A 27,337-nucleotide genomic window follows, 5' to 3' on the forward strand; every position below is an offset into this window, starting at 1 on the left:
CTTTGAAAAATGGGGAAATGAATATATACAAACTTTACTGACCATTTTTATTTTGCCCGGGATAAATTCCAAATTTTCAATGACATTCTGCAATGTCTTTTTATGGAACAAACTGCACCTTGAACATGAAATGTATAGTACTGCTGTTGGCAGAAGATTGCCTTTTGACATGCTTACATGCCTTTGGGATAAGTAATACTATTGTTACATTTCAGTCTGATGATTTTTATCATTATTTTGAAAATAACAACACATGGAGTATAGAAAATTTACTATGTGACTATTATGCCTATTCAAAGTGCATTCCTACTGGGATGGTATTCTGCCTACTTTGAACTGGTATTTCCTTTGTGAGCTGTACAGGAAGTTCTGGAAAAAAGTTTTGAATCTTAGAGACTTTACACAACAAAGGCAACATTAAGTCTGATTATTTAAATATCTGTATATAGCACACTACTATTTTACAAGGAGTTTTACTTTCCTTAGGCAATACAACATTTTAGTGTTACTAAAATGAACCATCACTAAGGAAAATACTGCCTTGAGCAAACAGAAAAATATGCATTTTTTTCTTTTACTTTCTCTAGATGGCAAGTAGAAGTCTTTTAAAATTAAAGCTATTTCATTATTATTTGATATTTGTGTTGGCCAGGAACTTTTTAATATAAACAAAGCACCAAATGCTCAAGCTGACTAAATGCGCTTCCTGAATTCTATTATTTAGAATTAAAGAAAAAAAAAGTAGCACAAAAATGTTACCTTTTAAGTTTGTTTCAAGTAAAATTGAGTTTGTTCATGTAAGAATAAGTCTAACCATTACTTTCTCTAAGGAACAATGGTGCAGATTTAAATCTACAAAAATGCTTTATCCAAAAGAAAAAAACTATAGTTGTAAATTTTTCCCAAGCAATACTAACAGAAAACAATGGAGTACTTTGCAACATAACAGAGAGAAATAATTTTTTTAAAATCTGGATCAAGGGAACATTATAAATTATAAGATTTTATTAAAATTAACTTTATATACATATAACTCTCTTCAGTTCCCTGAATTGTACTATTTGATTTGTGCAATGGAGAAAAATTCTGAAGAGATTTTGTAAAGTCATAAGTCATATTACTTTTATTATAAAGCCAGGTCATATTACTTTTATTGTATTAGTGAAAATAATTGAAAATTTTAATATTTATACCAATGTCTCATGATAAATCTTTAGTATAAAAATAAGATTTTTCCATGGAACAGACAGTCGAATCTCAAGGGAAGGCAGGGATGGGTGGGTGGGAAGAAAGAGATCAACCATAAAACTTGTATGCACATATATATAACCCATGGACACAGACAATAGGGGACAGGGGTTGTGGGTAGGCTAGAAGGAGTCATTGGGGGGAAAAAGGGGACATAAGTAAAACTTTCAACAATATTAAAAAAATAAGATTTTTAAAAAAGATACAAATTTTGCTCTTTATTTTATAGTTCAGTAGATACCAAAGACAAGCCTACCAGTGAATAGGCCGTTAAATAACCTAAGGAAAATTTCTTTCTAGCAGAAAAGTTCAAACGTTCATAAGCCCATAGACAATTCTTTTATATTTTTGTCTGGTCTTTACAACCAGGTAACGCCAAAGAATCATTTATCACTTCTGCACCATACAATATTCACACACTGTCACAGAGGAAGGGAAACTTCATGTGTAGAGAATTATAAAGGAAATATATGATGTCTTTAAAGGTATAAGAAAGAGTATTTTAGAAAACAATTTATGAGACCTCGTTTTCACCAACGTTTTACTCTTCGCTTAAATCAGTGATGGTGAACCTTTTGAGCTCGGCGTGTCAGCATTTTGAAAAACCCTAACTTAACTTTGATGCTGTGTCACATATAGAAATTTTTTTATATTTGCAACCATAGTAAAACAAAGATTTATATTTTTGATATTTATTTTATATATTTAAATGCCATTTAACAAAGAAAAATCAAACAAAAAAATGAGTTCGCGTGTCACCTCTGACACGCGTGTCATAGGTTCGTCATCACTGGCCTAAATGAAGGCTTGAATTGAGTTAATCATTTTAAAATCAGTTTTATATTAATAATTTACATAAGATTAATCAACTTTTATTGATGGAAAAACTGAACTGTGGCAACAGAGAGAAAACAGAACAAAACCATGTAATTCTTTTCATTCAACAAATAAGACTGTTACCTACTCATCTCTAGAAACAAAAAAATTTGGGTGTCTCAATATAAGAGGTATGAATGAAATTTAATCTAATAAAAACCCATTGTTTTAAAAATTGCCAACCATTATTTATTTATTTATTTTAGTGTTTGGAAACTGCAGTTTTAAAAATAAAGTAAAACATATTGTATTGATTAATAACAAAATTTTTATTAGTAGAAAGCCTCTGTAAATATAGATTTGAGAGACAAAGTCCCATACACAATGAATATCCTAAATTAAGGACCACTCTTTCTAAAATGTTCAAATTTCAAATACATACACTGGAAATTATCTGGAGAGAAAAAAAATAGAAATCTATTTCTAAGAACCCTTTCTAGTTTATGACCATAGTCATGTTTTATGATTTTAATCACTGTAAAAGTTTAAATAAAAACAATTTTAATTTTACTTCTGATGGTGTGATTGCTTAAAAACAAATCTGAAACAAAATATACACATTAATTAAAAAACAGACATTTAAAAAAGACAATACAGCCCTATATCCAAAACTGTTAAAAACGACTGCCCCTCTAGCTCTCCTAGAATTAGCCACTTGTTGCTCTATACTGCCACATGGTCTATGGGGGCTCTAACTCCCCTTGCAGCCTTGGGCTTGGATGACACGTTGATGATGAAGTCAGCAGTGAGGTTGGGACAAGTGTTGAGGTTTCCTGATTATCAAAGCCATGAAGAATGAAAAGTAGTATGTGGACCTCCTTGAAGAGAATGCCTATTTTGAAGACTATCAACCAGTAAAGAATAAGATGAGGTATCGACACTGGAAATATATTGGCAATGAGGGATGTATCAACGATAGAAGGGGTGGAATGTTGCCAGTGAAGTGAAGATAGGAGTAATTATAAATCAGATAGGAATCTATAGGTGAATCCAATATCCACATCAACATCCTCAGATGAGGAAATAGAAAAATACATGAAGTTCTTTCCCCCCCAAATCATAGTATATTAAAGAAAACAGGATTACGTCAACCCAATAAAATAAGTCCAATCCTCCATCACCCAGCTTCAATAATTATCAACTCACGGCAAATCTTATTTCATTTATATTCACCTACTATTCACTTTCCTAGGCTGTTTCAAAACAAGTTCCCAAAATCAAACAATTTTAGCCATCAATATTTCAGTACATATCTCCAATATATGCATTAAAAAATAATCTAACACTATTACCACATCTAAAATAATTAACAATTTCTTAATACAGTTCAATATACAGTTAGTGTTAAAATTTTCCTGTTACATCAATTTATTTTTCAGTTATCTTGTTCAAATCTATTTTTTTAATCTTTATTGTTCAGATTATTACAGTTGTTCCTCTCCCCCCCCCCCCACAGCTCCCTTCCACCCGGTTCCCACCCCACCCTCTGCCCTTACCCCCCAACCCCCCATCCATAGGTGTACGATTTTTGTCCAGTCTCTTCCCGCATCCCCACATCCCTTTCCCCCTGAGAATAGTCAGTCCACTCCCTTTCTATGCCCCTGATTCTATTATATTCACCAGTTTATTCTGTTCATCAGATTATTTATTCACTTGATTTTTAGAATCACTTGTTGATAGATGCGTATTTGTTGTTCATAATTTGTATCTTTACCTTTTTCTTCTTCTTCCTCTTCTTAAAGGATACCTTCAGCATTTCATATAATACTGGTTTGGTGGTGATAAACTCCTTTAGCTTTTCCTTATCTGTGAAGCTCTTTATCTGACCTTCAATTCTGAATGATAGCTTTGTTGGATAAAGTAATCTTGGTTGTAGGTTCTTGGCATTCATCACTTTGAATATTTCTTGCCACTCCCTTCTGGCTTGCAAAGTTTCTGTTGAGAAATCAGCTGACAGTGGTATGGGTATTCCCTTATAGGTAACTGAGTTTCTTTCTCTTGCTGCTTTTAAGATTCTCTCTTTGTCTTTTGCTCTTGGCATTTTAATTCTGATGTGTCTTGGTGTGGTCCTCTTTGGATTCCTTTTGTTTGGGGTTCTCTGAGCTTCCTGGACTTGTAAGTCTATTTCTTTCACCAGGTAGGGGAAGTTTTCTGTCATTATTTCTTCAAATAGATTTTCAATATCTAGCTCTCTCTCTTCTTCTGGCACCCCCATAATTCGGATGTTGGTACGCTTGAAGTTGTCCCAGAGGCTCCTTACACTATCTTCATATTTTTGGATTCTTTTTTCTTTTCTGGTTGGGTGTTTTTTACTTCTTCATACTTCAAATCTTTGACTTGATTCTTGCGATCCTCTAGTCTGCTGTTGGATCTTTGTATAATATTCTTTATTTCAGTCAGTGTATGCTTAATTTCTAGTTGGTCCTTTTTCATATCCTGAAGGGTCTCACTAGACTTACTGAGGGTCTTACTAAATTTATCGGCGGTTTCTAGAAAATTCTTGAAAAACCTTATAAGCGTGGTTCTGAACTCTATATCCAGTAGTTTGCTTTCCTCCATTTCTGTCATTTGTGACCTGTTTGTCTCCACATTTTGGCTGCTTTCCTGTGTTGATAAAGTGGCTTTGTGTGCTAGGTGTCCTATAGGGCCCAGTGGCTCAGCCTCCCCAATTACCTGAGGTGGACACTCTTGGTGCACCCCTTTGTGGGCTTTGTGCACAGACTTGTTGTAGTTAAGCCTTCATTGCTGTTGGTAGTTAAGTCGGCTCGCGTGAATTGCGCGTACTCAGCGGGAGCCGTCTTTAACTCGGTTCATATAGATTTGCGGTGGAGTGCGGGAAACGTGTAAACTCGGGCCGATTGTAACTGCGTATTACCAAATATTTGTTTGTAATCCACCCTTTTGGTGGATGGAACAAAACCAAAAGACAGAGCCATCTTATATTTTGGCGGGAAATTCACCCCACACCGGAGTGTTAAGCCTTGATTGTTGTTGGTATCACTGGGAGGAATTGACCTCCAGGCCAATTGGCTGTGAGAATCAGCTGTGTCTACGGTGGGAGAACTTCGGTGCTGGAGACACCCTTATGGGGCAAGACTTGCTTCAGTGGGGCTTTGGTCCTCACTGAGTCTGCCCCCTGAGTGTGTCCCTCATGGATCTGAGGAGTTGTAATCTGGATGGTCCCACTCTGACCACTGGGTACACTGGCTCTTGAATCTCTAGGAAGGTGCTAATTTAGCCTCTGCCTGAGGCTACCCAGCAGGAGCTACGGAGAGATCTGCAGATTCCTCTTCTTTGTTTGGGACTTGGAGGTGCCCAGTTGAGGCCCAGATGTGAAGCAATGCAAGCTGCTGTGGGGCCTTGGGCCTTCTTTTGGATGTTCTGGGTCTCTCTGACCCAGCTGCAGTTTGTTAGGTAATTTTAGATTGCAAAGGGCCAGGTCATTCATATGCAAAAGCCTCTGTGCACAGTTTGGGTGGGGCGGGGTCTCGGAATCAACAGGGCGGAGCAAACAGCTATGTCTGATCCTCAGTCCTGCCCTAAGAGGTCCCGGGTCTCAGTGTCCTGAGGTAAGTGCTGCAAGCACCTCTGAGAGAAAGCTGCCCTCGAGTTCTGCCCGCTGCCAGACAGTTCAGTTTCTCCCCGTATGAGTCTAGGTCCCCAGAGACTCGCCCAGAACTGGAGTTGGGGCGTCAGGAGCTTGTGTCTCCCTCCCAATTTAAAAAGACAACCGCGTCCTCAGTTGCCAGCCCTTGCCGCGTGCGCCTCCGTACCTCTGCACTTTACTTCCGCACCTCCTCTGAGTCTCAGTGTGCTTTTCTCTTTTCTTCTAGTTGTAGAATTTCCACTCAGCCAGCCTTCCTGTGGTTCTGGATGATGTCCGTTTTGTCTTTTAGTTGTATTTTTGAAGTGGTTGTGCGAGGCAGCAATTTCAGGTGTTTACCTATGCCACCATCTTGGTTTCTCCTAAATTACTCAGAATTTTATAAGTGTGAAACTGAACGTATTTCTAGCAGTCTCTCCCCTGGCATCTCTTTCCTTTTAGTCCCCCAAATGCCCCAGATCTCCCACCACAGTACCTCTATTTTAGAACATTAGGACAATGTAGCTTTAAAAATGGATTTGTATTAGCTTAAATAGTTCTAGAACAAGAGACTCATTTTTAAGTATTGACTGACAAAGATTATAAACACACATGTCAAGGTTTGAAAAGGATGTAGAGAAACAGGCACTGTAATTCATGGCAAATTGCTACAACTTTTCTGGAGGGCAATTTGGCAATATTTATTAAGAACAATTTATTAAAGAGAAATGTTCACTCCTTTGATTCTAAATGAATTCTAGGAATCTGTATATATAAAAGCTTAAGCGACCAGCCGACCAGGCAACCGGCCGGTAGCCATGACACACAACTGACCACCAGGGGGCAGATGCTCAACACAGAAGCAGAAACCACAGGCATGGAAACATGGAACAGACTGATGAATCTCAGAGGGAAGGGGGAGAGTGGGGAGGGCAGGAAGAGATTAACCAAAGATCTTATATGCATACTTGAGGCCTGGTGCACAAGTTCATGCACCGGTGGGGTCCCTTGGCCTGGCCTGTGCCATCTTGCAATCAGGGATCCCTCGGAGGATGGCGGAGAGCCGGTTTCGGCCCGATCCCCACAGGTTAGGCTGAAGGACCTGTGCTTAGGCTTTCATATATACAGACTAGAGGCCTGATGCACAAAATTCATGCAAGAGTAGGCCCTCGCAACCCCAGCTGCCTCCGCCGGCCCTTCCACTGTCCAGCTGTCTGGTCAATTTGCATATTATGCTTTTATTATTATAGACTAGAGGCCCAGTGCACAGATTCATGCACCGGTGGGGTCCCTCAGCCTGGCCAGCACCCTCCCGCAATCTGGGACCCCTCAGGGGATGTTGGAGAGCCGGTTTCAGCCCGATCCCCGAAGGCCAGGCTGAAGGATCCCACCGGTGCACAAATCTGTGCACTGGGCCTTTAATTTGTCATAAAGATACTCAGAGATGAATACTCACCCAGAAAAAACTAACATTTAAAACTTAGGTGCATACCCTTCAATATCCTCTATTTTTTCCCCTCTCTTTTCTTTTTGAAACAACAATAACAAAAGATCATCTGGGACTGTTTTGCAATATGACTTTTATTTTTATTTCACAATATAAATACTCTCCCCCCACCAAATTAAAAACTATTCCCTCTAATTTGAACCTAAAAAGTTTTATTAACATCCACTTGAAAAAAAAATGGCATGGCTCACCTTGTCATTACGGCAGTAATGTTGTACACAGATAACCAAGAGTCATTTCAAATTTTATTTTTATAAGTGAGAAACTTCTTATATCAAAGTTGTTTGTGATTTGCAATGTTAAGAAAACAAAAGGGCCTTAAAGTCGAAGAGGATAATTAATTTTTATATTTTAAGAACTCTAGGTAAAAACAAATTTTGTGTTAACACAATAAAATATTTAGGTTGATTAGTTTAGATGCATCTTTACTGGCACCATTAGAGGACATATATCATGTGACTATATATATAAAAGCCTAAGTGACTGTCCACAGTTCAACCATTCCACCAGTAGCTATGATGCGCACTGACCCAGGGGGAAGATGCTCAATGCTCAGGCATAGAAACATGGAACAGAGTGATGAATCTCAGAGGGAAGGGAGAGGAGAGAGGGCAGGAAGAGATTAATAAAAGATCTTATATGCATACTAGAGGCCCAGTGCAAGGATTCTTGAACTGGTGGAGTCCCTTGGCCTGGCCTGCGGGGATCAGCCAAAACCAGCCCAGTGCGTGGATTCATGCACTGGTGGGATCCCTCATCCTGGCCTGCGCCCTTTTGCAATCCAGGACCCCTCAGGGGATGTCAGACTGCTGTTTTCGGCCCAGTCCCCGAAGGCCAGGCCAGGGACCACTCCGGTGCACGAATCCATGCACTGGGCCTCTAGTAAGGTAATAAGTTCAAAATAAAAATATGGGAATTGGAAAATGGCAGATGAATAGGCACACGTGTTGTGCACCTCGTCCCGGGGCCAGACTGGAAAAGCAACTAAATTGGAGAACATCCACGTGGAATTAACAAATTAGACACAGCTGTGGAGACAATTTACAAGAAGGAAGGGCAGAGGATGCCTGGAAAACGGCAGGAATGGGGATCTGGGCTGGAGAGGGATACTTGGCCACCGTGCTGAGAAGGTGAGGAGGAAGCTGCATTGCACCAAAGCTGCATCCCTTGGCAACAGGCATGAAAAGGAAAAGCCACAGGGCTGCTGGTTGTTGGAGAATCTAGATGTAAAACCGCAGCCACGCAAGGCTGTGTCCAGAAAGGCATCCTGAGAAGTGGCCCGAGCAGCATGGTGCCGGGGAGGGGGGGTAAGGGGGGGAGAAACCCGCAGTTTCATGGTTGTTTTGCTTTTGGTTGTCTTTGTTTTTATTAGCTAAACCCAGAACACAGGACTTTTCAATTGCAAGAGGGTGCGGCATAGGGAGAGGCACAGAGTTGAGGTGCCTGAGGCTGGGGAGGGAAGCAGAGCAAGGAAACGTGGACAGGACTCCGGCACCGGGATGTTCATAACCTTCCAAACCTAAGTGGCCATTTCTCTCCTGAAGAGCTAGCCCCTGACTGTAGCATCAAGGTAGGTAATACAGCCTGCCGCACCCTGCCTGCATTTTGAGCTATACAAAGGAAACAAAGGTTCTGAATAGCCCCAAAGAGCCCTCAGTGACTGGGTTGGAAGAGGGGCCAGTCTGCCCCACAATTCTGGGAACCAGACTGATAAAAACTCCAGGTTGCCAGCCAACCCAATTGGTCTCCATATAAGGATATCTGACCATCCAAAGACCAGAGTAATATTTTGGATCATTCAGAGTAGCTCTGAGTCAAGAAAAAAAACATCTATCTGATTCCCTGGGAAGCGAAACAGCACCACCCCCACCTAAAGCCCTGCCAGAAATAGATACTTGAGTGATTAAGATTGACAGCTGGCAGTCAGGCAAAGCGGGCAGATTGGTTCTGCCTGCTTGCAGCCAAGGCCTGTGGAGACAGACACATGCAGAGGAGCAGTGGATCACCTGGAGCTTCAACACCGTGCTAAAAGCCACAGACAGTGCCTGACAGTGGTCAGCACCTAACTATCTAACAGGAAGCCCAGAATTGGCAGACAGACATAAGAGTGGGGTCCTAAATCAACCATGGGGCATTAAAACGTGGCTGAAGCAAATGACACTTCAATTTTTTATTTTTTAAAAAATTAAAGAACTTTTTAGTATTATTTTTTTACTAGAGGCCCGGTGCACGATATTTGTGCACGGGGGGGGGGGGGGGAAGCCCCTCAGTCTGGCTGCACCCTCTCCAATCCGGGACCCCTCGGGGAATGTCCTACTGTCAGTTTGTGCCCGCACTTTTAACAGATGACAGCTCCATTGTTGTTTTCCTTTTCATGCTTAAACCCATTGGAATTAATAGGTATTCAAAGTGTGTATACATTTTGGGGGGACACCCCATATATCTCTAGTCAGCGGTGAAAGGAACCAACAGCAGATTTGGAACCCCCAGACAGGGAACCTTGTTCATTCCCCACATGTCTCCCCACTTCACTTTCCACCTTCGTGGGCAGTGGGAGAATCAATGTTTCTCTCATTAACTTGGAAAAGCATGTCCTGTCACCCGTTGCCCGGCAGGAGTGTGCTAGGCCCCACATGAGCGAGGCTCAGTCAGGGCAGCCTCCGCTCATGGGTGCTGGCACCCAAAGTGCACATTCCTCCTCTGTAGTCGCCCCGACTATCCCACCATTCCACTGAGAGGACGGAACTCCTTGCCTCCTCTGGGTTCCTGATCTTGAACCCTGACCGAAGGCACCTCAGCGAGGGCCGCCTGCGCCCACCAGGTGTGCCTGTTTGCACCTGCTCCCGCCTCAGCACCTGCATTAGCCCCACAGAGGTGATTTCATTGCTGCACTGGCCTCCACGGGAAAAGGGCATCACCACTCCGCCCTTCAACTGTCATCTCACAGGCGCCCACCCTCAGCACCCAGAACACCCAGATACTCTCCAAAGGACGTGAGTTTGATGGAGGGGACGTGCGCACGTCCTGTGGGGGATGTAGGCATGCTGGGGTTGATGGAAGTGCGGCGGAGGGAACTTGCACGTGCCATGGTCAGGGACTATTGCAGGCATGCATGGGTGACAGCGCGCTGGGGGATGTTCGCACGCCAGGGGGGGAGGAGAGGATGTGCGCACTGGAGGCCTGTGGCTTCGAAGATCCGCAAACCCCCGTGGCGCGGCCAGGAGGGCATCAATCTGGCCCGCCACGGTGGCTGTCCTTGCGATCACGCACATTCTGGGACAGGAGGTGGGACTTGCGCAGCCACTCCTCGGCGCTAATGGCCTGCAGGCGCTACTTCAGCTCAGCCCACAGGTTCCGCTTAGCGTGCTCACAGCTGCCACCGATGCCATGTGGGGAGTACAGGCCGCCCTCCGCTGGCCCTCCTCCCCTGCCCAGAGGCTCTCCGCGCATGCTGCCTACCAGTCCGGAGCGGCCTGGGCAGGGCGGGACGCCGGCGCACGCTGCCCACCAGCCCGAAGTGGCTGGGGACGGACGCCTAGCTTTGAAGCCAGGTGCCCCACCCTGCCCCCGGCCGCTCAGCGCCTGCGCGTGTAGGCCCGAAGTGCCCCGCCCCCGGCTGTTTGGCGCCTGCGTGTGCGCACTGCCCACAGTCCTGCCATCTTTGATGGGTTAATTTGCATACCCACTCCTGATTGGCTATGGGCATCATGGAGGGATGGTCAATTTACATATTTGTTAATTATTAGTATGGATTATATTCTTTACCCCCCTTTTCCTTCCTGACTTCTCTGTTTCATCCTGTTTTTCTTCTCCCTTCTCCACTTTAGTTTTTCTCTTTCCTTTCTTTTTACCCCAGTGGTTCTGAACCTTCCTAATGCCGTGACCCTTTAATACAGTTCCTCACGTTGTGGTGGCCCCCAACCATAAAATTATTTTCGTTGCTACTTCATAACTGTTATTTTGCTACTGTTATGAATCGTAATGTAAATATCTGATATGCAGGATGTATTTAGGTAACCCCTGTGAAAGGGTCATTCAAACCCCAAAGGGGTCGCAACCCACAGGTTGAGAACCGCTGTTTTACCCCTTTTTAAAAATTGATTTTTATCTGCTTTACTGATGTGTTATTATTGTAGTCTCTGTTGGCTAATTCATATATCTAATTTCCTCTTCTCTGCTCCTACTCCATTTTCCCTTCTCTTCTCTCTTTCTTCGCTACCCCACTTTTTTTGTTTCTCTTTATCTCTCCTCTCTTGCTCTTTTCTTCCCCTAATTTTTTAATTAGTTTCATTTCCTAAATTCAGGCCTATCTGCTCTCTCCTCTATTCTCCTTCTCAAATAAATAAATAAATAAATTAATTAATTAATTTATAAATTTTTCCTTCTTATCCACACACTCTCATTCTCCCTCCTCTATACTAAACTGTGGTTCTTCCCTATTCATCCAATTCCTTAACCTTATTTTCTGTATAAAGTTCTGCCTCTAGAGATTCTGCCCTCCCCCCGCCCTTTTCTGGGTGTTTTTTGTGCCTTTTGGTTTATTTGTTTGTTTTGTTGTGTTTTCTCCCCATATTCTTCCTCCCTTTTTTTCTTTCCACACTATCATTTTTCTCTCTCCTAATTCTCATCTCTCTGGTGGTCACTTTTATTGGGGGTATAGGTGTGCTGTATAATTCATGTTCTGTTCCTTTTGGGTCATGTCTTATCGTGTTGTATTTTGTGCTGTTCGGTCAGCTCCTCCACAACAGTTGGCACGATGTGGTAGAGAGCAAGCCACATAACCAGACACCCTGACAGAAGACTCCATCCACGAATGGGACAATAACATTCAAGACTCAACTACATCAAAAGAACCCAAATATCTCATGTAGGGGCATCCCTAGAATACCCAGCCCAGAAGACCTGAAAGACTGCACCACTGGGTCCCACAAAACATCTACTACATAAGACAAATTTGAAATATCTGGGTGGCATAGCAGTTTGATCTAATAGACATAATCACAAAGGAACAGCAAAAATGGGGAGACAAAAGAACCCACATATGAAATGAAAGGAGGAATCACCAGAAAAGGAAATAAATGAAATGGAGGCAAGCAATTTATCAGAGAAAGAATTCAGAATAACGGTTATAAGGATGCTCAAACAGCTGGTTAAGAAATTCACTGTCTAAAAATCAAGAGGAAATGAAGAATGACATAGCTGCAATAAAGATCACAATAAAAGGTTTCAGCAGTAGACTAGAAGAAGCTGAGGACCGAATCGGCGAATTAGAAGACAAGGTAGAAAAAACACCCAAGCAAAGCAGAAACTGGAAAAAAACACAACACATAAATAACAGGAGAGTATACGGGAGCTTTGGGACAACACAAAATGAAACAACATCCACATAATAGGGGTGCTAGAAGGAGAGGAAGCTGAGCAAGGAATAGAAAATCTTTTTGGAGAAAAAATGACAGAAAACTTCCCTGATTTTGGGAAGAAAAAACTCACACAAGTCCAAGAAGTCTGAAACAATCCCATAAGAAGGACACCAAGACACATCGTAATTAAATTGGCAAATGTCAACTACAAAGTAGGAATCTTAAAGGCTGCCATAGAGAGACAGAAAGTTACCTATAAGGGATCTCCCATTAGATTATCAACTGATTTCTCAACAGAAACATATCAAGCCAGAAGGAAAAGGAATGAAGTATACAAACTGATGCAAATCAAGGGACTGAGTCCAAGAATACTTTATCCAGCAAGGCTATCATTCAAAATAGAAGGCGAAATCAGGAGGTTTCCAGACAAAAAAAGGCTAAGGGAGTTTATTACCACCAAGCCAGCAATGCAAGAAATGCGAAAGTGACTGCTGTAAAAAGAAGAAATAGAAAGGGAAGAAAGAATAGAGGCATAAAAAATAAAAATGGCAATAAACAAGTATCTATCAATAATAACCTTAAACGTAAATGGACTAAAAGCTCCAATCAAAAGACATAGGGTAGCTGAATGGATAGAAAAACATGACCCATATATATGCTGTCAAAAAGAGACCCATCACAGAACAAAGGACTCACACAGATTGAAAGTGAAGGGATGGAAAATTCTTTTTCAGGCAAATGGAAATGAAAAAAAAAAAGCTGGGGAAGCAATACTTATATCTGACAAAATTGACCTCAAAGTGAAAGCCATAACAAGAGGTAAGGAAGGCCACTTCATAATATTAAAGGGATCGATTCAACAAGAGGATATAACTCTGGTAAACATATATGCACCCAATATAGGAGCACCTAAATATATAAAAAAACTTCTGGAAGATATCAAGGGAGAGATCGACAGCAATCCTATCTAATAAAAGAGTAATATGCAAATTAACCATCACTCCGACACAAAATGGCTGCGCCCATAGCTACCAGATGGCGGTGCCCAGTTCTCTCAGACCCGCTGGAGTCCTCCAGTCCTGGGGGGCAGCCACTGAGAGCAGGGCCTGCGGCAACCAGAGAGTGGCCAAGCGGGCCCGGCAGACAGCGCGCAGCAGGGCCCGCTTGGCCGTCGCCAGTGGCAACCTGGAAGCAGCCAAGCGGGCCCCGCAGACAGCAGAGAACCATAGGGAGCGGGCCTAAGCCATCAGTAGGACATCCCCTGAGGGCTCGGATTGGAGAGGATGCAGGTTGGGCTGAGGGACCCGCCCCCTGCTCCTCCTGCACGAATTTCGTGCACCGGGCCTCTAGTACAGTCATAGTAGGGGACTTTAATACCTCATTGACACCAATGGATAAATCATCTAAACAAAAAATCAGTAAAGAAATAGCAATCCTAAATAACTCAAAGAACTGGTTCTTTGAAAGGATAAACAAGATTGATGAAACGCTAGCCAGGCTCATCAAGAAACAGAGAGAGAGGACCCAAATAAAATCAGAAATGAAAGAGGTAAAGTAACAACCAAGCCCACAGAAATACAAAGGACTGTAAAAAAAATATTGCGAATAACTACCCCAACAAACTGGACAATCTAGATAAAATGGACATATTCCTAGAAAAATACAATCTTCCAAAACTCAATCAGGAAGAATCAGAAAACCTGAATAGGCCGATAACTACCAATGAAATTGAAGCAGCAATCAAAAAACTTCCAGCAAACAAAAACCCTGGTCTGGACAGCTTCACAGGGGAGTTTTACCAAACATTCAAAGAAGAACTAACATCGATCCTCCTCAGACTATTCCAAAAAGTTCAAGAGGAAAGAACACTTCCAAGCTCTTTCTATGAAGCCAGCATATCCTAATCCCAAAACCAGATAAAGACTCTACAAAGAAAGGGAATTACAGGCCAATATCCCTGATGAACATAGATGCTACCATCCTCAACAAAATATTAGCAAATCGCATCCAGCGATACATTTAAAAGATCATACAGCATGACTAAATGGGATTTATTCCAGGGAAACAAGACTGGTACAATATCTGCAAATCAATAAACGTGATAAATTACATACAAAAATTGAGAGACAAAAACCACATGGTCATATCAATTGATGCATAAAAAGCATTTCATAAAATCCAACACAAGTTTTTAATAAAAACTCACAGCAAAGTGGTAATAGAGGGATCGTCCCTCAACATAATAAAAGCCTTACATGACAAACCTAATAACCAACATCATATTCAATGGACAAATAGTAAAACCATTTCCCCTAAGAACAGGAACAAGACAGGGATGCCCACTTTCACCACTCCTGTTCAACATAGTATTGAAAAAAAAACAAAAAAACAAAACACAAAGAAAACATAGTATTGGAAGCGCTAACCATAGTGATCAGACAAGAAGAAGAAATAAAAGGCATCCAAATTGGAAAAGAAGTAAAACTGTCATTATTTGCAGATGACATGATATTGTACATTGAAAACCCTAAAGACTCCATCAAAAAACTAATAGACTTAATAAATGAATTTGGCAATGTAGCAGGATACAAAATTAATACCCAGAAATCTATGGCTTTTTTATACACCAATAATGAACTCACAGAAAGAGAAACTAAAAAAAAAAAAAAAATTTACCATTGCAAAAAAAAATTTAAGATACCTAAGAATAAACTAAGGAGGTAAAAGATTTGTACTCAGGAAACTACAGGACGATGAAAAAAGAGATAGAAGAAGATATAAACAAGTGGAAAAATATACCGTGTTCATGGACTGGTAATCAACATCACTAAAATGTCCTTACTACCCAAAGCAATCTATAGATTAAAATACCAATGGCATATTTCACAGACCTAGAAGAAGCTCTCCAAAAATGTATATAGAATAATAATAAAAAAAGACCCTGAATAGCCACAGCAATCCTGCGAAAGAAGAACAAAGTTGGAGGGATCACAATACCAGATATCAAGTTATATTACATAAGCCACTGTTCTCAAAACTGCATGGTACTGGCACAAGAACAGACACATAGACCAATGGAACAGAGCAGAGAACCCTGAAATTGACCCAAGACATTATGTTCAATTAATATTTGACAAAGGAGGCAAGAACATAAAATGGAGTCAAGACAGTCTCTTCAATAAATGGTGTTGGGAAAATTGGACAGATACATGCAAAAAAATGAAACTAGACTACCAACTTAGACCATACACAAAAATAAACTCAAAATGGATAAAAGACTTAAATGTAAGATGGGAATCCATAAAAATCTTAGAAGAATCCAAAAGCAGCAAAATATCAGACATATCTCATAGCAATATCTTTACCGATACATTTACTAGGACAGTGGAAACTAAGGAGAAAATAAACAAATGGGACTACATCAAAATAAAAAGCTTCTGCACAGCAAAAGAAACCATCAACAAAACAAGAAAGCCCACTGCATGGGAGATTATATTTGCCAATGTGACATCTGATAAGGGTTTAATCTCCAAAATTTATAGGGAACTCATATAACTTAGCAAAAGGAAGATAAACAATCCAATAAAAAAGTGGGCAAGGGACCTAAGCAGACGCTTTTCAAAAGTGGACATAAAGGCCAAGAGACATATGAATAAATGCTCAAAGTCACTCATCATCCGAGAGATGCAAATCAAAATGACAATGAGGTACCATCTCACACCTGTCAGAATGGCTATCATCAACAAATCAACAAACGACAAGTGCTGGAGAGGATGTGGAGAAAAAGGAACCCTCATACACTGTTGATGGGAATGCAGAATGGTGCAGCCACTATGGAAAACAGTACGGAGTTTCCTCGAAAAACTAAAAATGGAACTCCCATTTGACCCAGTGATCCCACTTCTAGGAATATATCCCAAGAAATCAGAAACACCAATCATAAAGGAAATATGCACTCCTATGTTCATAGCAGCACAATTTACAATAGCTAAGATTTGGAAACAGTGTAACTGCCCATCAGCAGATGAGAGGATTAAAAAACGGCGGTACATCTACAAAATGGAATACTACACTGCTGTAAAAAAGAAGGAACTCTTACCATTTGCAGCAGCATGGATGGACCTGGAGAGCATTATACTAAGCGAAATAAGCCAGTCGAAGAAAGATAAATATCACATGATCTCACTCATTTGTGGAATGTAATGAACAACATAAAATGACAAACAAAAATAGATCCAGAGACAAAGAAGCATCAAACAGACTGTCAAACCTCAGAGGGAATGCAGGGGAGGGTGGGAGGAGGGCAGGTAAGAGAGCAACCAAAAGACTTGTATGCATGCATATAAGCATAATCAATGGACTCAGACTGTAGGGTGATGAGGGCTTATGCTGGGGGGGGCGGGGCGGGAGGGAGCAGGTGGGAGAGGTCAATGGGGGAAAAAAGAGACATTCTTTCAACGTTGAAGAATTAATATATATATATGTATATGTATATATATATATATATATATATATGATCATTCCAAAGATTTAAGTCTGTAAAAGCCATGAGTTATTTGTGATACTTTTTTTAGAGAATCTTACTATTGGGATTTCCTTCTAAAAGTGACTGTTAAGAAAAATATGTAATTCTTAAAAATAATACAAGTCTATCTAGCAAAAGGCACCCATTACCTTTACCTTAGGAATTGGTGCTTCCCTTTTGTCTCACCTAAGAAAATCACCCTGTCTATAGTTGATGATAAATAGCGTGGTGTGACAAAAATTATCTCCCTGAGAAAACTCTACTCAAGCTCTTCTGAGCTCGGTTTCCACTGAGCCTCGACCTTTGAACTTCTGTGCTTGTTTGCATTTTCCAAATTTAGAAAGAATCCTGCTATATCAGGTTGGCCAGAATCCCCCATCCTCCATATCTGATCACCCTTGATATCCGATCAGGTTAGTCATCCTCTCCCATCTCCCAGGAGATATCCTATCACACTGGTCTGTCTTCAGCAAGAATCCTGCTAGGTTGGTTTAACCAGAATCCCCCTCTATCTCTGATGTTTACTTTTAGTAATTTTCCATCTACTGACCCTACCCTGCTCGTTGACTATAAATTCTCAAGTTAACTTGATGTATCTGGAGCTGAGCCCCATCTCTCCCTCTAACTGCAATCCCCTACTGCAGTGGTACCAATACCTTTTGTGATGGTCCCCTGAATAAAGTCTGCCTTACTGTTCTTTAATAAGTGTCATGAGTAATTTTTTCTTTAAGAGCTATTAGGTTGAATTGTAAAGTACAGTACAGTGATCTCTAATGTGCCCGACTTCCTATCTTTGTACCTTTTCACTTTTCGTAATCCAAAAGAGTGAAGATAAATTGACTCAGGGAAATACTGTGAACTAGTAAAAAAGGTACAGTAAGTATTTACTAGTAGCTCCTTATCAGGCGAGAGATAGAATGAGAGATATTGAAAATAATTTCTAAGAGGGAGGAAGCTAAATATATTCCCAAGTATTTAGGAAATGTATCTGAAGTTTGAAAAATAATCAGCTATCTAATTAAACACAGCAAATTAAGATTTTTCATTCTTCTTTAGTAATACTACACTTTTTTTGTTTTTTAAAATATACTAGAGGCCTGGTGCATGGACTCGTGCACCCGTGGGGTCCCTTGGCCTTGCCTACAGGGATCGGCCAAAACCCGATCTCCGACATCCCCCAAGGGGTCCCAGATTGCGAGAGTTCGGTCCTCGGGTGATGCACCCTGGAATCGGGCTCCCTCCTCTCTGGTTCCGGGTATGTCACCTGAAAACCACAGCTGCCAAGTCACCACAGCTTGGCTGCTCCTGCGTTGTGTCTGCCACCTGGTGGTCAATTGCATGTCATAGTTACCAGTCGGATGGTTGCTTAGGCTTTCATATATAAATTTGTATTGATTTCAGAGTTTGGAAGGGAGAGGGAGAGAGAGAGAAACATCAATGATGATAGGGTATCATTGATCGGCTGCCTCCTGCATGCCCCACACTGGGGATGGAGCGGGAATCTAACCATGACCTCCAGTTCATAGGTTGGCGCTCAACCACTGAGCTATGCCAGCCAAGATGTTTGTTTTTTAAAATATGCTTTTATTGATTTTTTTTTGAGAGAGGAAGAGAGAGGGATAGATAGAAACATCAATGAGAGAGAAACATTAATTAGCTGCCTTCTGCATGCCCCCTTTTGGGGATGGAGCTGGCAACCTAGGCATGTGCCCTGAGTGGGAATTGAACCATGACCTCTTAGTTCAGTGATGGCGAACCTATGACACGCGTGTCAGAGGTGACACGTGAACTCATTTTTTTGGTTGATTTTTCTTTGTTAAATGGCATTTAAATATATAAAATAAATATCAAAAATATAAATCTTTGTTTTACTATGGTTGCAAATATCAAAAAATTTCTATATGTGACACGGCACCAGAGTTAAGTTAGGGTTTTTCAAAATGCTGACACGCCGAGCTCAAAAGGTTCGCCATCACTGTCTTAGTTCATGGGTGGATGCTCAACCACTGAGCCATACTGGCTGGGCGCCTACATAATTTTTATAATAAAATGATTTTATTTATTCAAATAACAATTAAATACCTATTTTTGCAAAGGATCATGTAAAAATTCAAAGATGGGGAAGAAATTATTTGTTCTCAAGGAACTCATCAAGAAGTAAAATATTGTATGTCAATTATGTCTCAATAAAACTGGTTAAAGAGGCAAAGCAAAAATAAAAAATGTCAATATAAAATACCAATGTAAACATTATAAGAAAGAAGTATGAAGAAATTCAGAGAAAGAAAACATCTATTTTCTTCTGAAAACAAGTAAGCAAACAATATTCACATATGATTAATTAAAAATTAACTCCATCTCTTTTCTTAATTTGGCCTTTAAAACCTTTTCATTATAAATTGAAATATTTATGTGTGAATATTATGTCTCAGATTTGCTTTAAAATATCCCAGTAAAAATAGATAAAGTTTTTAAAAAATGTAGGTAGGGAAGATAAAATAAGAATGAAAGTATCTTGCGTTGAAGCTTGGTGAAAGGTTCAGGAGAGTTTGACATACTAATGTACATCTGAAAATTTCCATAAAAGAAAATAAAAACCAAATTCTCTTCGAAAAGAACTAAATTAGTTAATGACTCTCTGATGCAGAATAGCTATATAATAGAATAAGAGAAAAACAATACAAATACAAAAACCATTTAAAAATGTCATGAGTAAAACTAAGACAGGTATTCCAAAATAAAGTATGAAATTAAATGACAGTTTTATTACCCCAATACATAAATTATACTTAAAATGTTTTTTTAAAAAATGTATTTTTATTGATTTCGGAGAGTAAGGGAGAGGGAGAGAGAGATAGAAACATCAATGATGAGAGAGAATTACTGATTGGCTGCCTCCTGCATGCTCCACACTGGGGATGGAGCCCGCAACCCAGGCATGTGCCCTTGACTGGAATCAAACCTGGGACCCTTCAGTGCACAGGCTGATGCTCTATCCACTGAGCCAAACCAGCTAGGGCTTAAAATGTTTTATTTATTCTAATTTACACAGGCCTTTAGGCTACTAAATTCATTACTCTATTCTCTTAATATGCTAAAACTTAAATAATATGCATTATGTAGCAGTTTGTTATTCTAAATAGGTTTTGTTTATTTTTCTTAATTAAGGCACTTCCACAAACCCAATGGTAGTCAAAGAAAAAGAAAAATGTCAGTAAAACCCAAGAGCAAATTAAAAGAAAAAAAGCAATGACAGACCTCTGAAAAATCCTTAAATATAGCAACAAAAGACCCTTGATTTTATTTTATTCCTAACAGTTATAATTTGAATATATCTAGAAGTTGCTTTAGCTGAGCAACCTGTCAACATGTGAACTTATGCTAAAAGATTACCAATGTTTTCTAACAAGTGTACTTACTTGCTGTTTCAATACCAGGTTCTTCACTCCTTCCATCACAAATTGTGATCCAGTATTCATGACTCGTGAAAAGAGACTAAGGGCAAAAGAAGAGGATCACAATAAGCATAAACTATCTCTCCAATAGATTACAGATAAAATATCTGCCTAATTACATACCACATGCTGATGCTCTCTATACCTACCATATTTGTTTTCACTAAACAGAAGTCACCTGAGAATTCTGGTGTTAGTGCTGCAATTTTATTTAACAATAAAAAAGTAATAAAATACTGACTAGTCAATATTAACAAAATGTAAAAATGAAGAAGTGCCCTCAAAATAAACATTTTGATTGCTGATCCTTAGCTATAGCTTTTTAAAAAATTGTTGACAGTATTACAGATGTTCCAGATTTTCTCCTTCCACTAGCCCAGGGGTGGGCAAACTTTTTGACTCCAGGGCCACAATGGGTTCTTAAACTGGACCGGAGGGCCGGAACAAAAGCATGGATGGAGTGTTTGTGTGAACTAATATAATTTCAAAGTAAACATCATTACATAAAAGGGTACGGTCTTTTTTTTTTTAGTTTTATTCATTTCAAACGGGCTGGATCAGGCCCGCGGGCCGTAGTTTGCCCACGGCTGCACTAGCCCCTGCCCCACCCCAGGCCTTCATCACACTACTGTCTGTGTCCATGTGCTATGCATATATAGTCTTTGGTTAATCTCTTCCCATCCCTCCCACCCATTCTGAGTGCTGTCAGTCTGTTCCATGTATCCATGTCTCTGGACCCATTTTGATTATACCTTTTAATGAAACAATTTACAAAACTATCTCCTATCTCTTACCCTTTGAGACAGCATGGATGGACCTGGAGAGTATTATGCTAAGCAAAATTTTCCAAATATATTTTCTTTTCCCCTATCTTGTCCTTATTCCCCTCTGAAATGAAGAGATGGACAAGATCAGAAACAATAGAAAGTAATCTTTGTTGGAATGGACAGTTTTCAGGCGATTCCCTGGTACCAGGCAACTCTGAGGGAGTGTGCTAACCTGCACAGGACTGACTGTAGGTGAAGTCAGCTGGACTCATTTTGTCAAACACTTATAAAGTTCTGCATTATGACAAGTAAGTTTGTTTTGTAAATTGTTTCATTAAAAGGTATAGCTCAAGCCCTGGCCAGTGTGGCTCAGTTGGCTGAGCATCATCCCATGCACTGAAAGGTCGCTGGTTCAATTCCCAGTCAAGGAACATGCCTGGGTTGTGGGCTCAATCCCCAATAGGGGCCGTGCAGGAGGCAGGTGATCAATGATTCTCTCTCATCGATGTTTCTCTGTTTCTTTCCCTTCCTCCTTCTATCTAAAATCACTAAAAACATATTTTTTAAAAAGTGGTAGTGCCAGGCTGGCGTAGCTCAGTGGTCGAGCATCGACCTATAAACCAGGAGGTCATGGTTAGATTCCATGTCATGGCACATGCCCGGGGTTGCGGGCACAATCCCCAATAGGGGGTGTGCAGGAGGCAATCCATCAATGATTCTCTCTCATCACTGATGTTTCTATCGCTTTCTTCCTCTCTGAAATCAATAAAAAGATATATTTTTAAAAAGTGGTAGCTCAGGATGGGGCTAGGATAAACCTGTTCCCTTCTGGGCTTCATGCTTTTGCTCTAAACTATAAAATATAAGCTAAGAATTTGAAACTAGTATGGTATGGAAAAGAGTGGTTAGAATTACCTTGTTCAGCTCCTTTGAAAATCATGCAGACTCTATACGATACTGTGGAGTCAGAAGTCATACCCAGCCCTGGGGACTTCTTCCCTACTATTTAGCAGGATGCCCAGGTCTATCTTGAAGCTAGGTCTTAAGTGCCTAGCTTCAAATCTATATTAGTTATCAACATTAGTGTAAAGATAGCTTTAACCTTCATTATCTTCTGGAAATGAAAAATGTAATGTTTTAAGAACAAGGAAGCAAAAGAAGCCAATAGCTCATACCATGTAAAATATATTAACTTACATTTTAAAATGAAAATTTAAACTAAGAAGATAAAGGCATGTTGATATTTATTCTCTATCACAATAAAAATATTCTGCATTCAAATTGTCAGTGTGTTTTTAAGGCATGAAAGTCTAATTATGGTCTAAAGTACCAGACTTACCCAATCAGAATTATTAAAAATACTTACCCCAATGGTTTAGTAGTAGTGTTGCCATAGCTGGCAGGAGCTGAGGCCATCTTGGCAAAAGCCCTAAGAAATAAGATAGTTATATGTAAATGTCGATTATTAGAGCTAACATTCAGTATCATGGTATTAAAATATATATTGAGCCTGGCTGGTATGGGTCAGTGGTTGAGCTTTGACCCATGAACCAGGAGGTCACGGTTCGAGTCCTGCTCGGGGCATATGTCCGAGTTGTGGGCTTGATCCCCATTGTGGGGCGTGCAGGGGGCAGCCGGTCAGTGATTCTCATCATTGATGCTTCCATCAATCTCTCCCTTCCTCTCTGAAATGAAAAAATATATATTTTTTTAAAAATATGTATCTATTGACAGAGAAGGGTGGGGGGAGGTAGAAGAGGGTACAGGTTGGAAAAATTGTGATGGAAGGAGACTTGACTTGGGGTGGTAATACAATATACAGATAATGTATTATAGAATGATAAGCCTGAAACCTGTATAATTTATTAACCAATAAATTCAACAAAAAAATAAAATATTTATTGACTAACTTTAACTTTTACTATGCAGACATTTTCTGAAAAAAATCATTTTTTAACTAATAAAATACAATATTTCAGTATAATTAGCACCAAAACAATTATAGAAACCAAAATTATATAAATTTATAACCATGTAAAATAATACTCAAATATAGTACAATTAGTACTGAAATATTGAGATTCTTTAGGAAACAATGCATTTATTTTCCAAACTTCACAATTTTTCATTTCCTTTCTATCCAATCATTAACATGAAATAGACTTGCTGTCTTTAAAGAACCATTATGTACTGATTAAGTTTAATTTCCTTACTGCTCCCCACATTCCACAAGTCCTCTTTCCCAGATACATGCCTTTGTTCATGCTGTCTTTTGGGAGGTATAAACTTACTGTCTTCTTCTCCAGTAGAAATTGTACATTTCTCAGCTCAAAACCATTTCTTCATTAACACTATTCTAATTCTACTACCCAATGATTTTTCCTTTTAGTTATATCCTATACCACACACTTTTATACTTGAAAGTCATTTCTTTTCAATCTTTCTAAATGTCCAGAATTTTTAAATCAACTATAGAATTCTTGAAAGATGGGCAAAAAGATGGCACTTAGATATGTCTTAAAATATTTTCCTTCTGGGAATATGTTCATTTTAGAGTCCAGAAAATAGAATACTTCCAGAAGAACCCTCCCACTTTGAGGTAACCACTATTATGATTTTGGTGGATACTCTTTGAAACTACGGACACTGCATGTAGAGCAAATATACTTTTTTTGTTGTTTTTAATCCTCACCCAAGGATATTTTTCCCATTGATTTTTTTTTCTTTTTTTAAGTGAGAGAGTGGAAAGGAGGGAGGGCGGGAGGGGGAGAGAGAGAGAGAAACATCAATGTGAAAGAGACACATCGACTGGTTGCCTCCCACATGCACCCTGACTGGGGTCAGGAATGGAAGCTGCAACACAGGTTTGTGCCCTTGACCAGGAATAGAACCCTCAACCCTTTGGTGCACAGGCTGATGGTCTTACCACTAGGCAACACTGGCCAGGGCTAACGTATGTTTACTTTTAATAACAAAATTAATATCACATTGTAGATGCTGTTCTATATTTAAGTAGCATGCTATAAACATTTTTATGTGAATCTTAGATCTTTTATGATTCTTATTTCAAATGCTTTATTAAAAAAAATTCCACCTAAATGCAAGAAAATCTTATGAGAATAAAAATAAAAAAAGAATCACTAAGATGTGATAGCTGAAATGCTAAAAATATTCCATATCCATTATCAGTGGATTTTAAGACTCAGTGTATTCTAAAATCCACTGATAATACCATTAGATAAATCCCAAACACAAAGCTCACAATCTTGTTAAGAAAGGAGGATATGAATCAACTGTTTTCAGCAGATTAGAATTTTTTCCATTAACATAAATTTATTTTTCACTAGAAACAACTATATCAAAACAATAAAGAAGGGATTAATAAATAATAATACATTTATATGGCTAAATAGTATACAAACACTACACACTACCATTGAAAACTAAGAGCCCTAGCCGGTTTGCCTGAGTGGACAGAGTATTGGCCTGCGGACTGGAGGGTCCCGGGTTTGATTCGGTCAAGGGCACATGACCAGGGTTGCAGGCTCAATACCCAGTAGGAGGTGTGCAGGAGGCAGCTGATCAATGATTCTTCTCATCACTGATGTTTCTATCTCTCTTTCCCTTCCTCTCTAAAATCAATAAAAAATATATTAAAAAAAGAAAACTAAGACAAAGAAAAACCAGAATACAAAACTCTATCTGTAATAGTGATTTGTCAGTTCTAAAAACTATATTTAATGTGCCTATGAAAGAATATACACTAACTAAAGGCCCAGTGCACGAATTCGTGCACAGGTGGGGTCCCTCGGCGTGGCTGGTGATTGGGGCCTATTGGGGCCATCTCACCCAGTCCTGGTCAGGGCCATGGGGGCCGGTTGGCTGGGAAGGGACTGCAGGAGGGCTCCAGGGCATGTCTAGCCCTCTCACTCAGTCCCCATTGGCTGGACCCCAGCAGCAAGCTAACCTACCAGTCGGAGCATCTGCCCCCTGATGGTCAATGTGTGTCATAGTGACTGGCCGAGCAGTCGACTGAATGGTCGACCAATCAGTTGGACATTTAGCATATTATGCTTTTATTATATAGGATGTTTACTTGTACATTCTGAATGTTGAGATGACAGGTAAATTTTTACTTTCTTTATACCTGAGTTTTAAAGTTTTCTTGAATAAACTGGTATTGCTCTTATAATTAAAAACAAAAAGTTACAAATTAGAAATTAAAATTTTTGTAACCACATAAAACGATGCCAAAGTCTGCCTTTCTTTTTATAACACCAAATGTTTGATTAAGGAATTCCCACATAATCATAATTAAAAAACAATGACATATGCCACATAGTCAAATGTGTGTTTATACATTATGAAAATTGGAAAAGATAGTTTTAAAAGATAGTTTTGTGTGTGTATGTTTTCTTATTACAAGAACACAAATAAGCAAAATTAAAAAAAAAAAGTATCCTAATATATAAAAACCGTGGCGACCCAGCACTGACTGCTGAGGGGGCTGCGAATCAAGCCTGGAGAGAGGCCTGAAGAGAGAAGCAGGGTCTGATCCGTAGCCTCTGTGGCAGCTGTTGGTCAGCATTTGTCTCTCTCTTTCTCTCCAGCAGCCGCGCCTCCATTTCTCTCCAGGCCTCCACCAGGGCTGCTGATCAGCCCCGCCTTTCTGATCAGGCCCTGTTGATAGGCCCAGAGATGCTAACTGGCATAGAAACTGACCAATCAGAACCAAATCTGGCTGAAGTGTGAGGAGCCAATGGCTGCCTAAGAGGCAGAGCTTTTGACGCTGACTGGCATAGGAACCGACCAATCAGAACCAAATCCGGGTGAACTGTGAGGAGCCAATGGCTGCCTAAGAGGCAGAGCTTTGGACGCTGACTGGCATAGAAACCAACCAATCAAAACCAAATTGGCCAGCAGAGGAGGGCAGTTGGGGGCGAGATCAGGCCTGCAGGGGAGGGAAGTTAGGGATGATTAGGCAGTCAGAGGCAGTTAGGGGCAATCAGGCCGGCAGGGAAGGGCAGTTGGGGGCAAGATCAGGTCAGCAGGGGAGGGCAGTTGGGGGGGACCAGGACAGCAGGGGAGGGCAGTTGGGGGTGACCAGGCCGGCAGGGGAGGGCAGTTGGGGGCCATCAGGCCAGCAGGGGAGGGCAGTTGGGGGTGAGATCAGGCCGGCAGGGGAGGGCAGTTGGGGACGAGATCAGGCCAGCAGGGGAGGGCATTTGGGGGTGATCAGGCTGGCAGGAGAGCAGTTAGATGTTAATCAGGCCGGCAGGGGAGCAGTTAGGGATGATCAGGCTGGAAGGCAGAAGCAGTTAGGGGCAATCAGGCAGGCAGGCAGGCGAGCGGTTAGGAGCCAGTGGTCCCGGATTGTGAGAGGGATGTCCAACTGCAGGTTTAGGCCCGATCCCGCAGGCACTCTGTGTTTCCTGAACTTGTATGTCCCAGATTGAAGAGGGTGCTGGCCCTGTTGAGGGACACCCCCCCCCCCCATGCATGAATTTCATGCACTGGACCTCTAGTCTATATGCATAAAAGCCTAAGCAACCGTCCAACCAGTAGCTATGAGGCGTACTGACCACCAAGGGGCAGATGCTCAATGTACAGGCATGGAAACATGGAACAAACTGATGAATCTCAGAGGGAAGAGGGGAGGGAGGAGGGAGGAAGAGATTAACCAAAGGTCTTATATGCTACTGGAGGCCTGGCCTGCAGGGATCGGGCCAAAACTGGCTCTCCAACATACCCTGAGGGTTCCTGAATTGTGAGAGAGCGCAGGCCAGGCCAAGGGATCCCACTGGTGCATGAATCTGTGCACCGGGCCTCTAGTTGTAAATAATGCTGCAATACATATGTGGATTTAGTGTTTTGATTTTCTTTGGTTAAATACTCAGAAGTGGAGTTGCTAGGTCCTTCATCTCTTGTGTAGCCTTTGTTTTAAAATCTATTTCGTCTGGTACAAGTATTACTATACCACTTTGTTTTGTTTCGTTTCCATTTTCATGAAATGGAA

General features: G+C 40.7%; 1 protein-coding gene across 1 annotated transcript in view; it reads right to left on the reverse strand.

Moving 5' to 3' along the window:
* Positions 1–27,337, reverse strand: part of SCFD1 (sec1 family domain containing 1) — a 121,357-nt gene that overhangs the window by 16,825 nt on the left and 77,195 nt on the right. Inside the window, exons 18-19 of the mRNA XM_006085855.3 lie at positions 22,688–22,750; positions 20,519–20,594 (exon numbers count right to left, since the gene is read on the reverse strand). Coding sequence (XP_006085917.1) covers positions 20,519–20,594; positions 22,688–22,750 — 139 coding nt within the window. The remainder of the gene's footprint in view (positions 1–20,518; positions 20,595–22,687; positions 22,751–27,337) is intronic.

This window comes from Myotis lucifugus, unplaced genomic scaffold, assembly GCF_000147115.1.
Source record: "Myotis lucifugus unplaced genomic scaffold, Myoluc2.0 scaffold_22, whole genome shotgun sequence".
NCBI lineage: Eukaryota > Metazoa > Chordata > Mammalia > Chiroptera > Vespertilionidae > Myotis > Myotis lucifugus.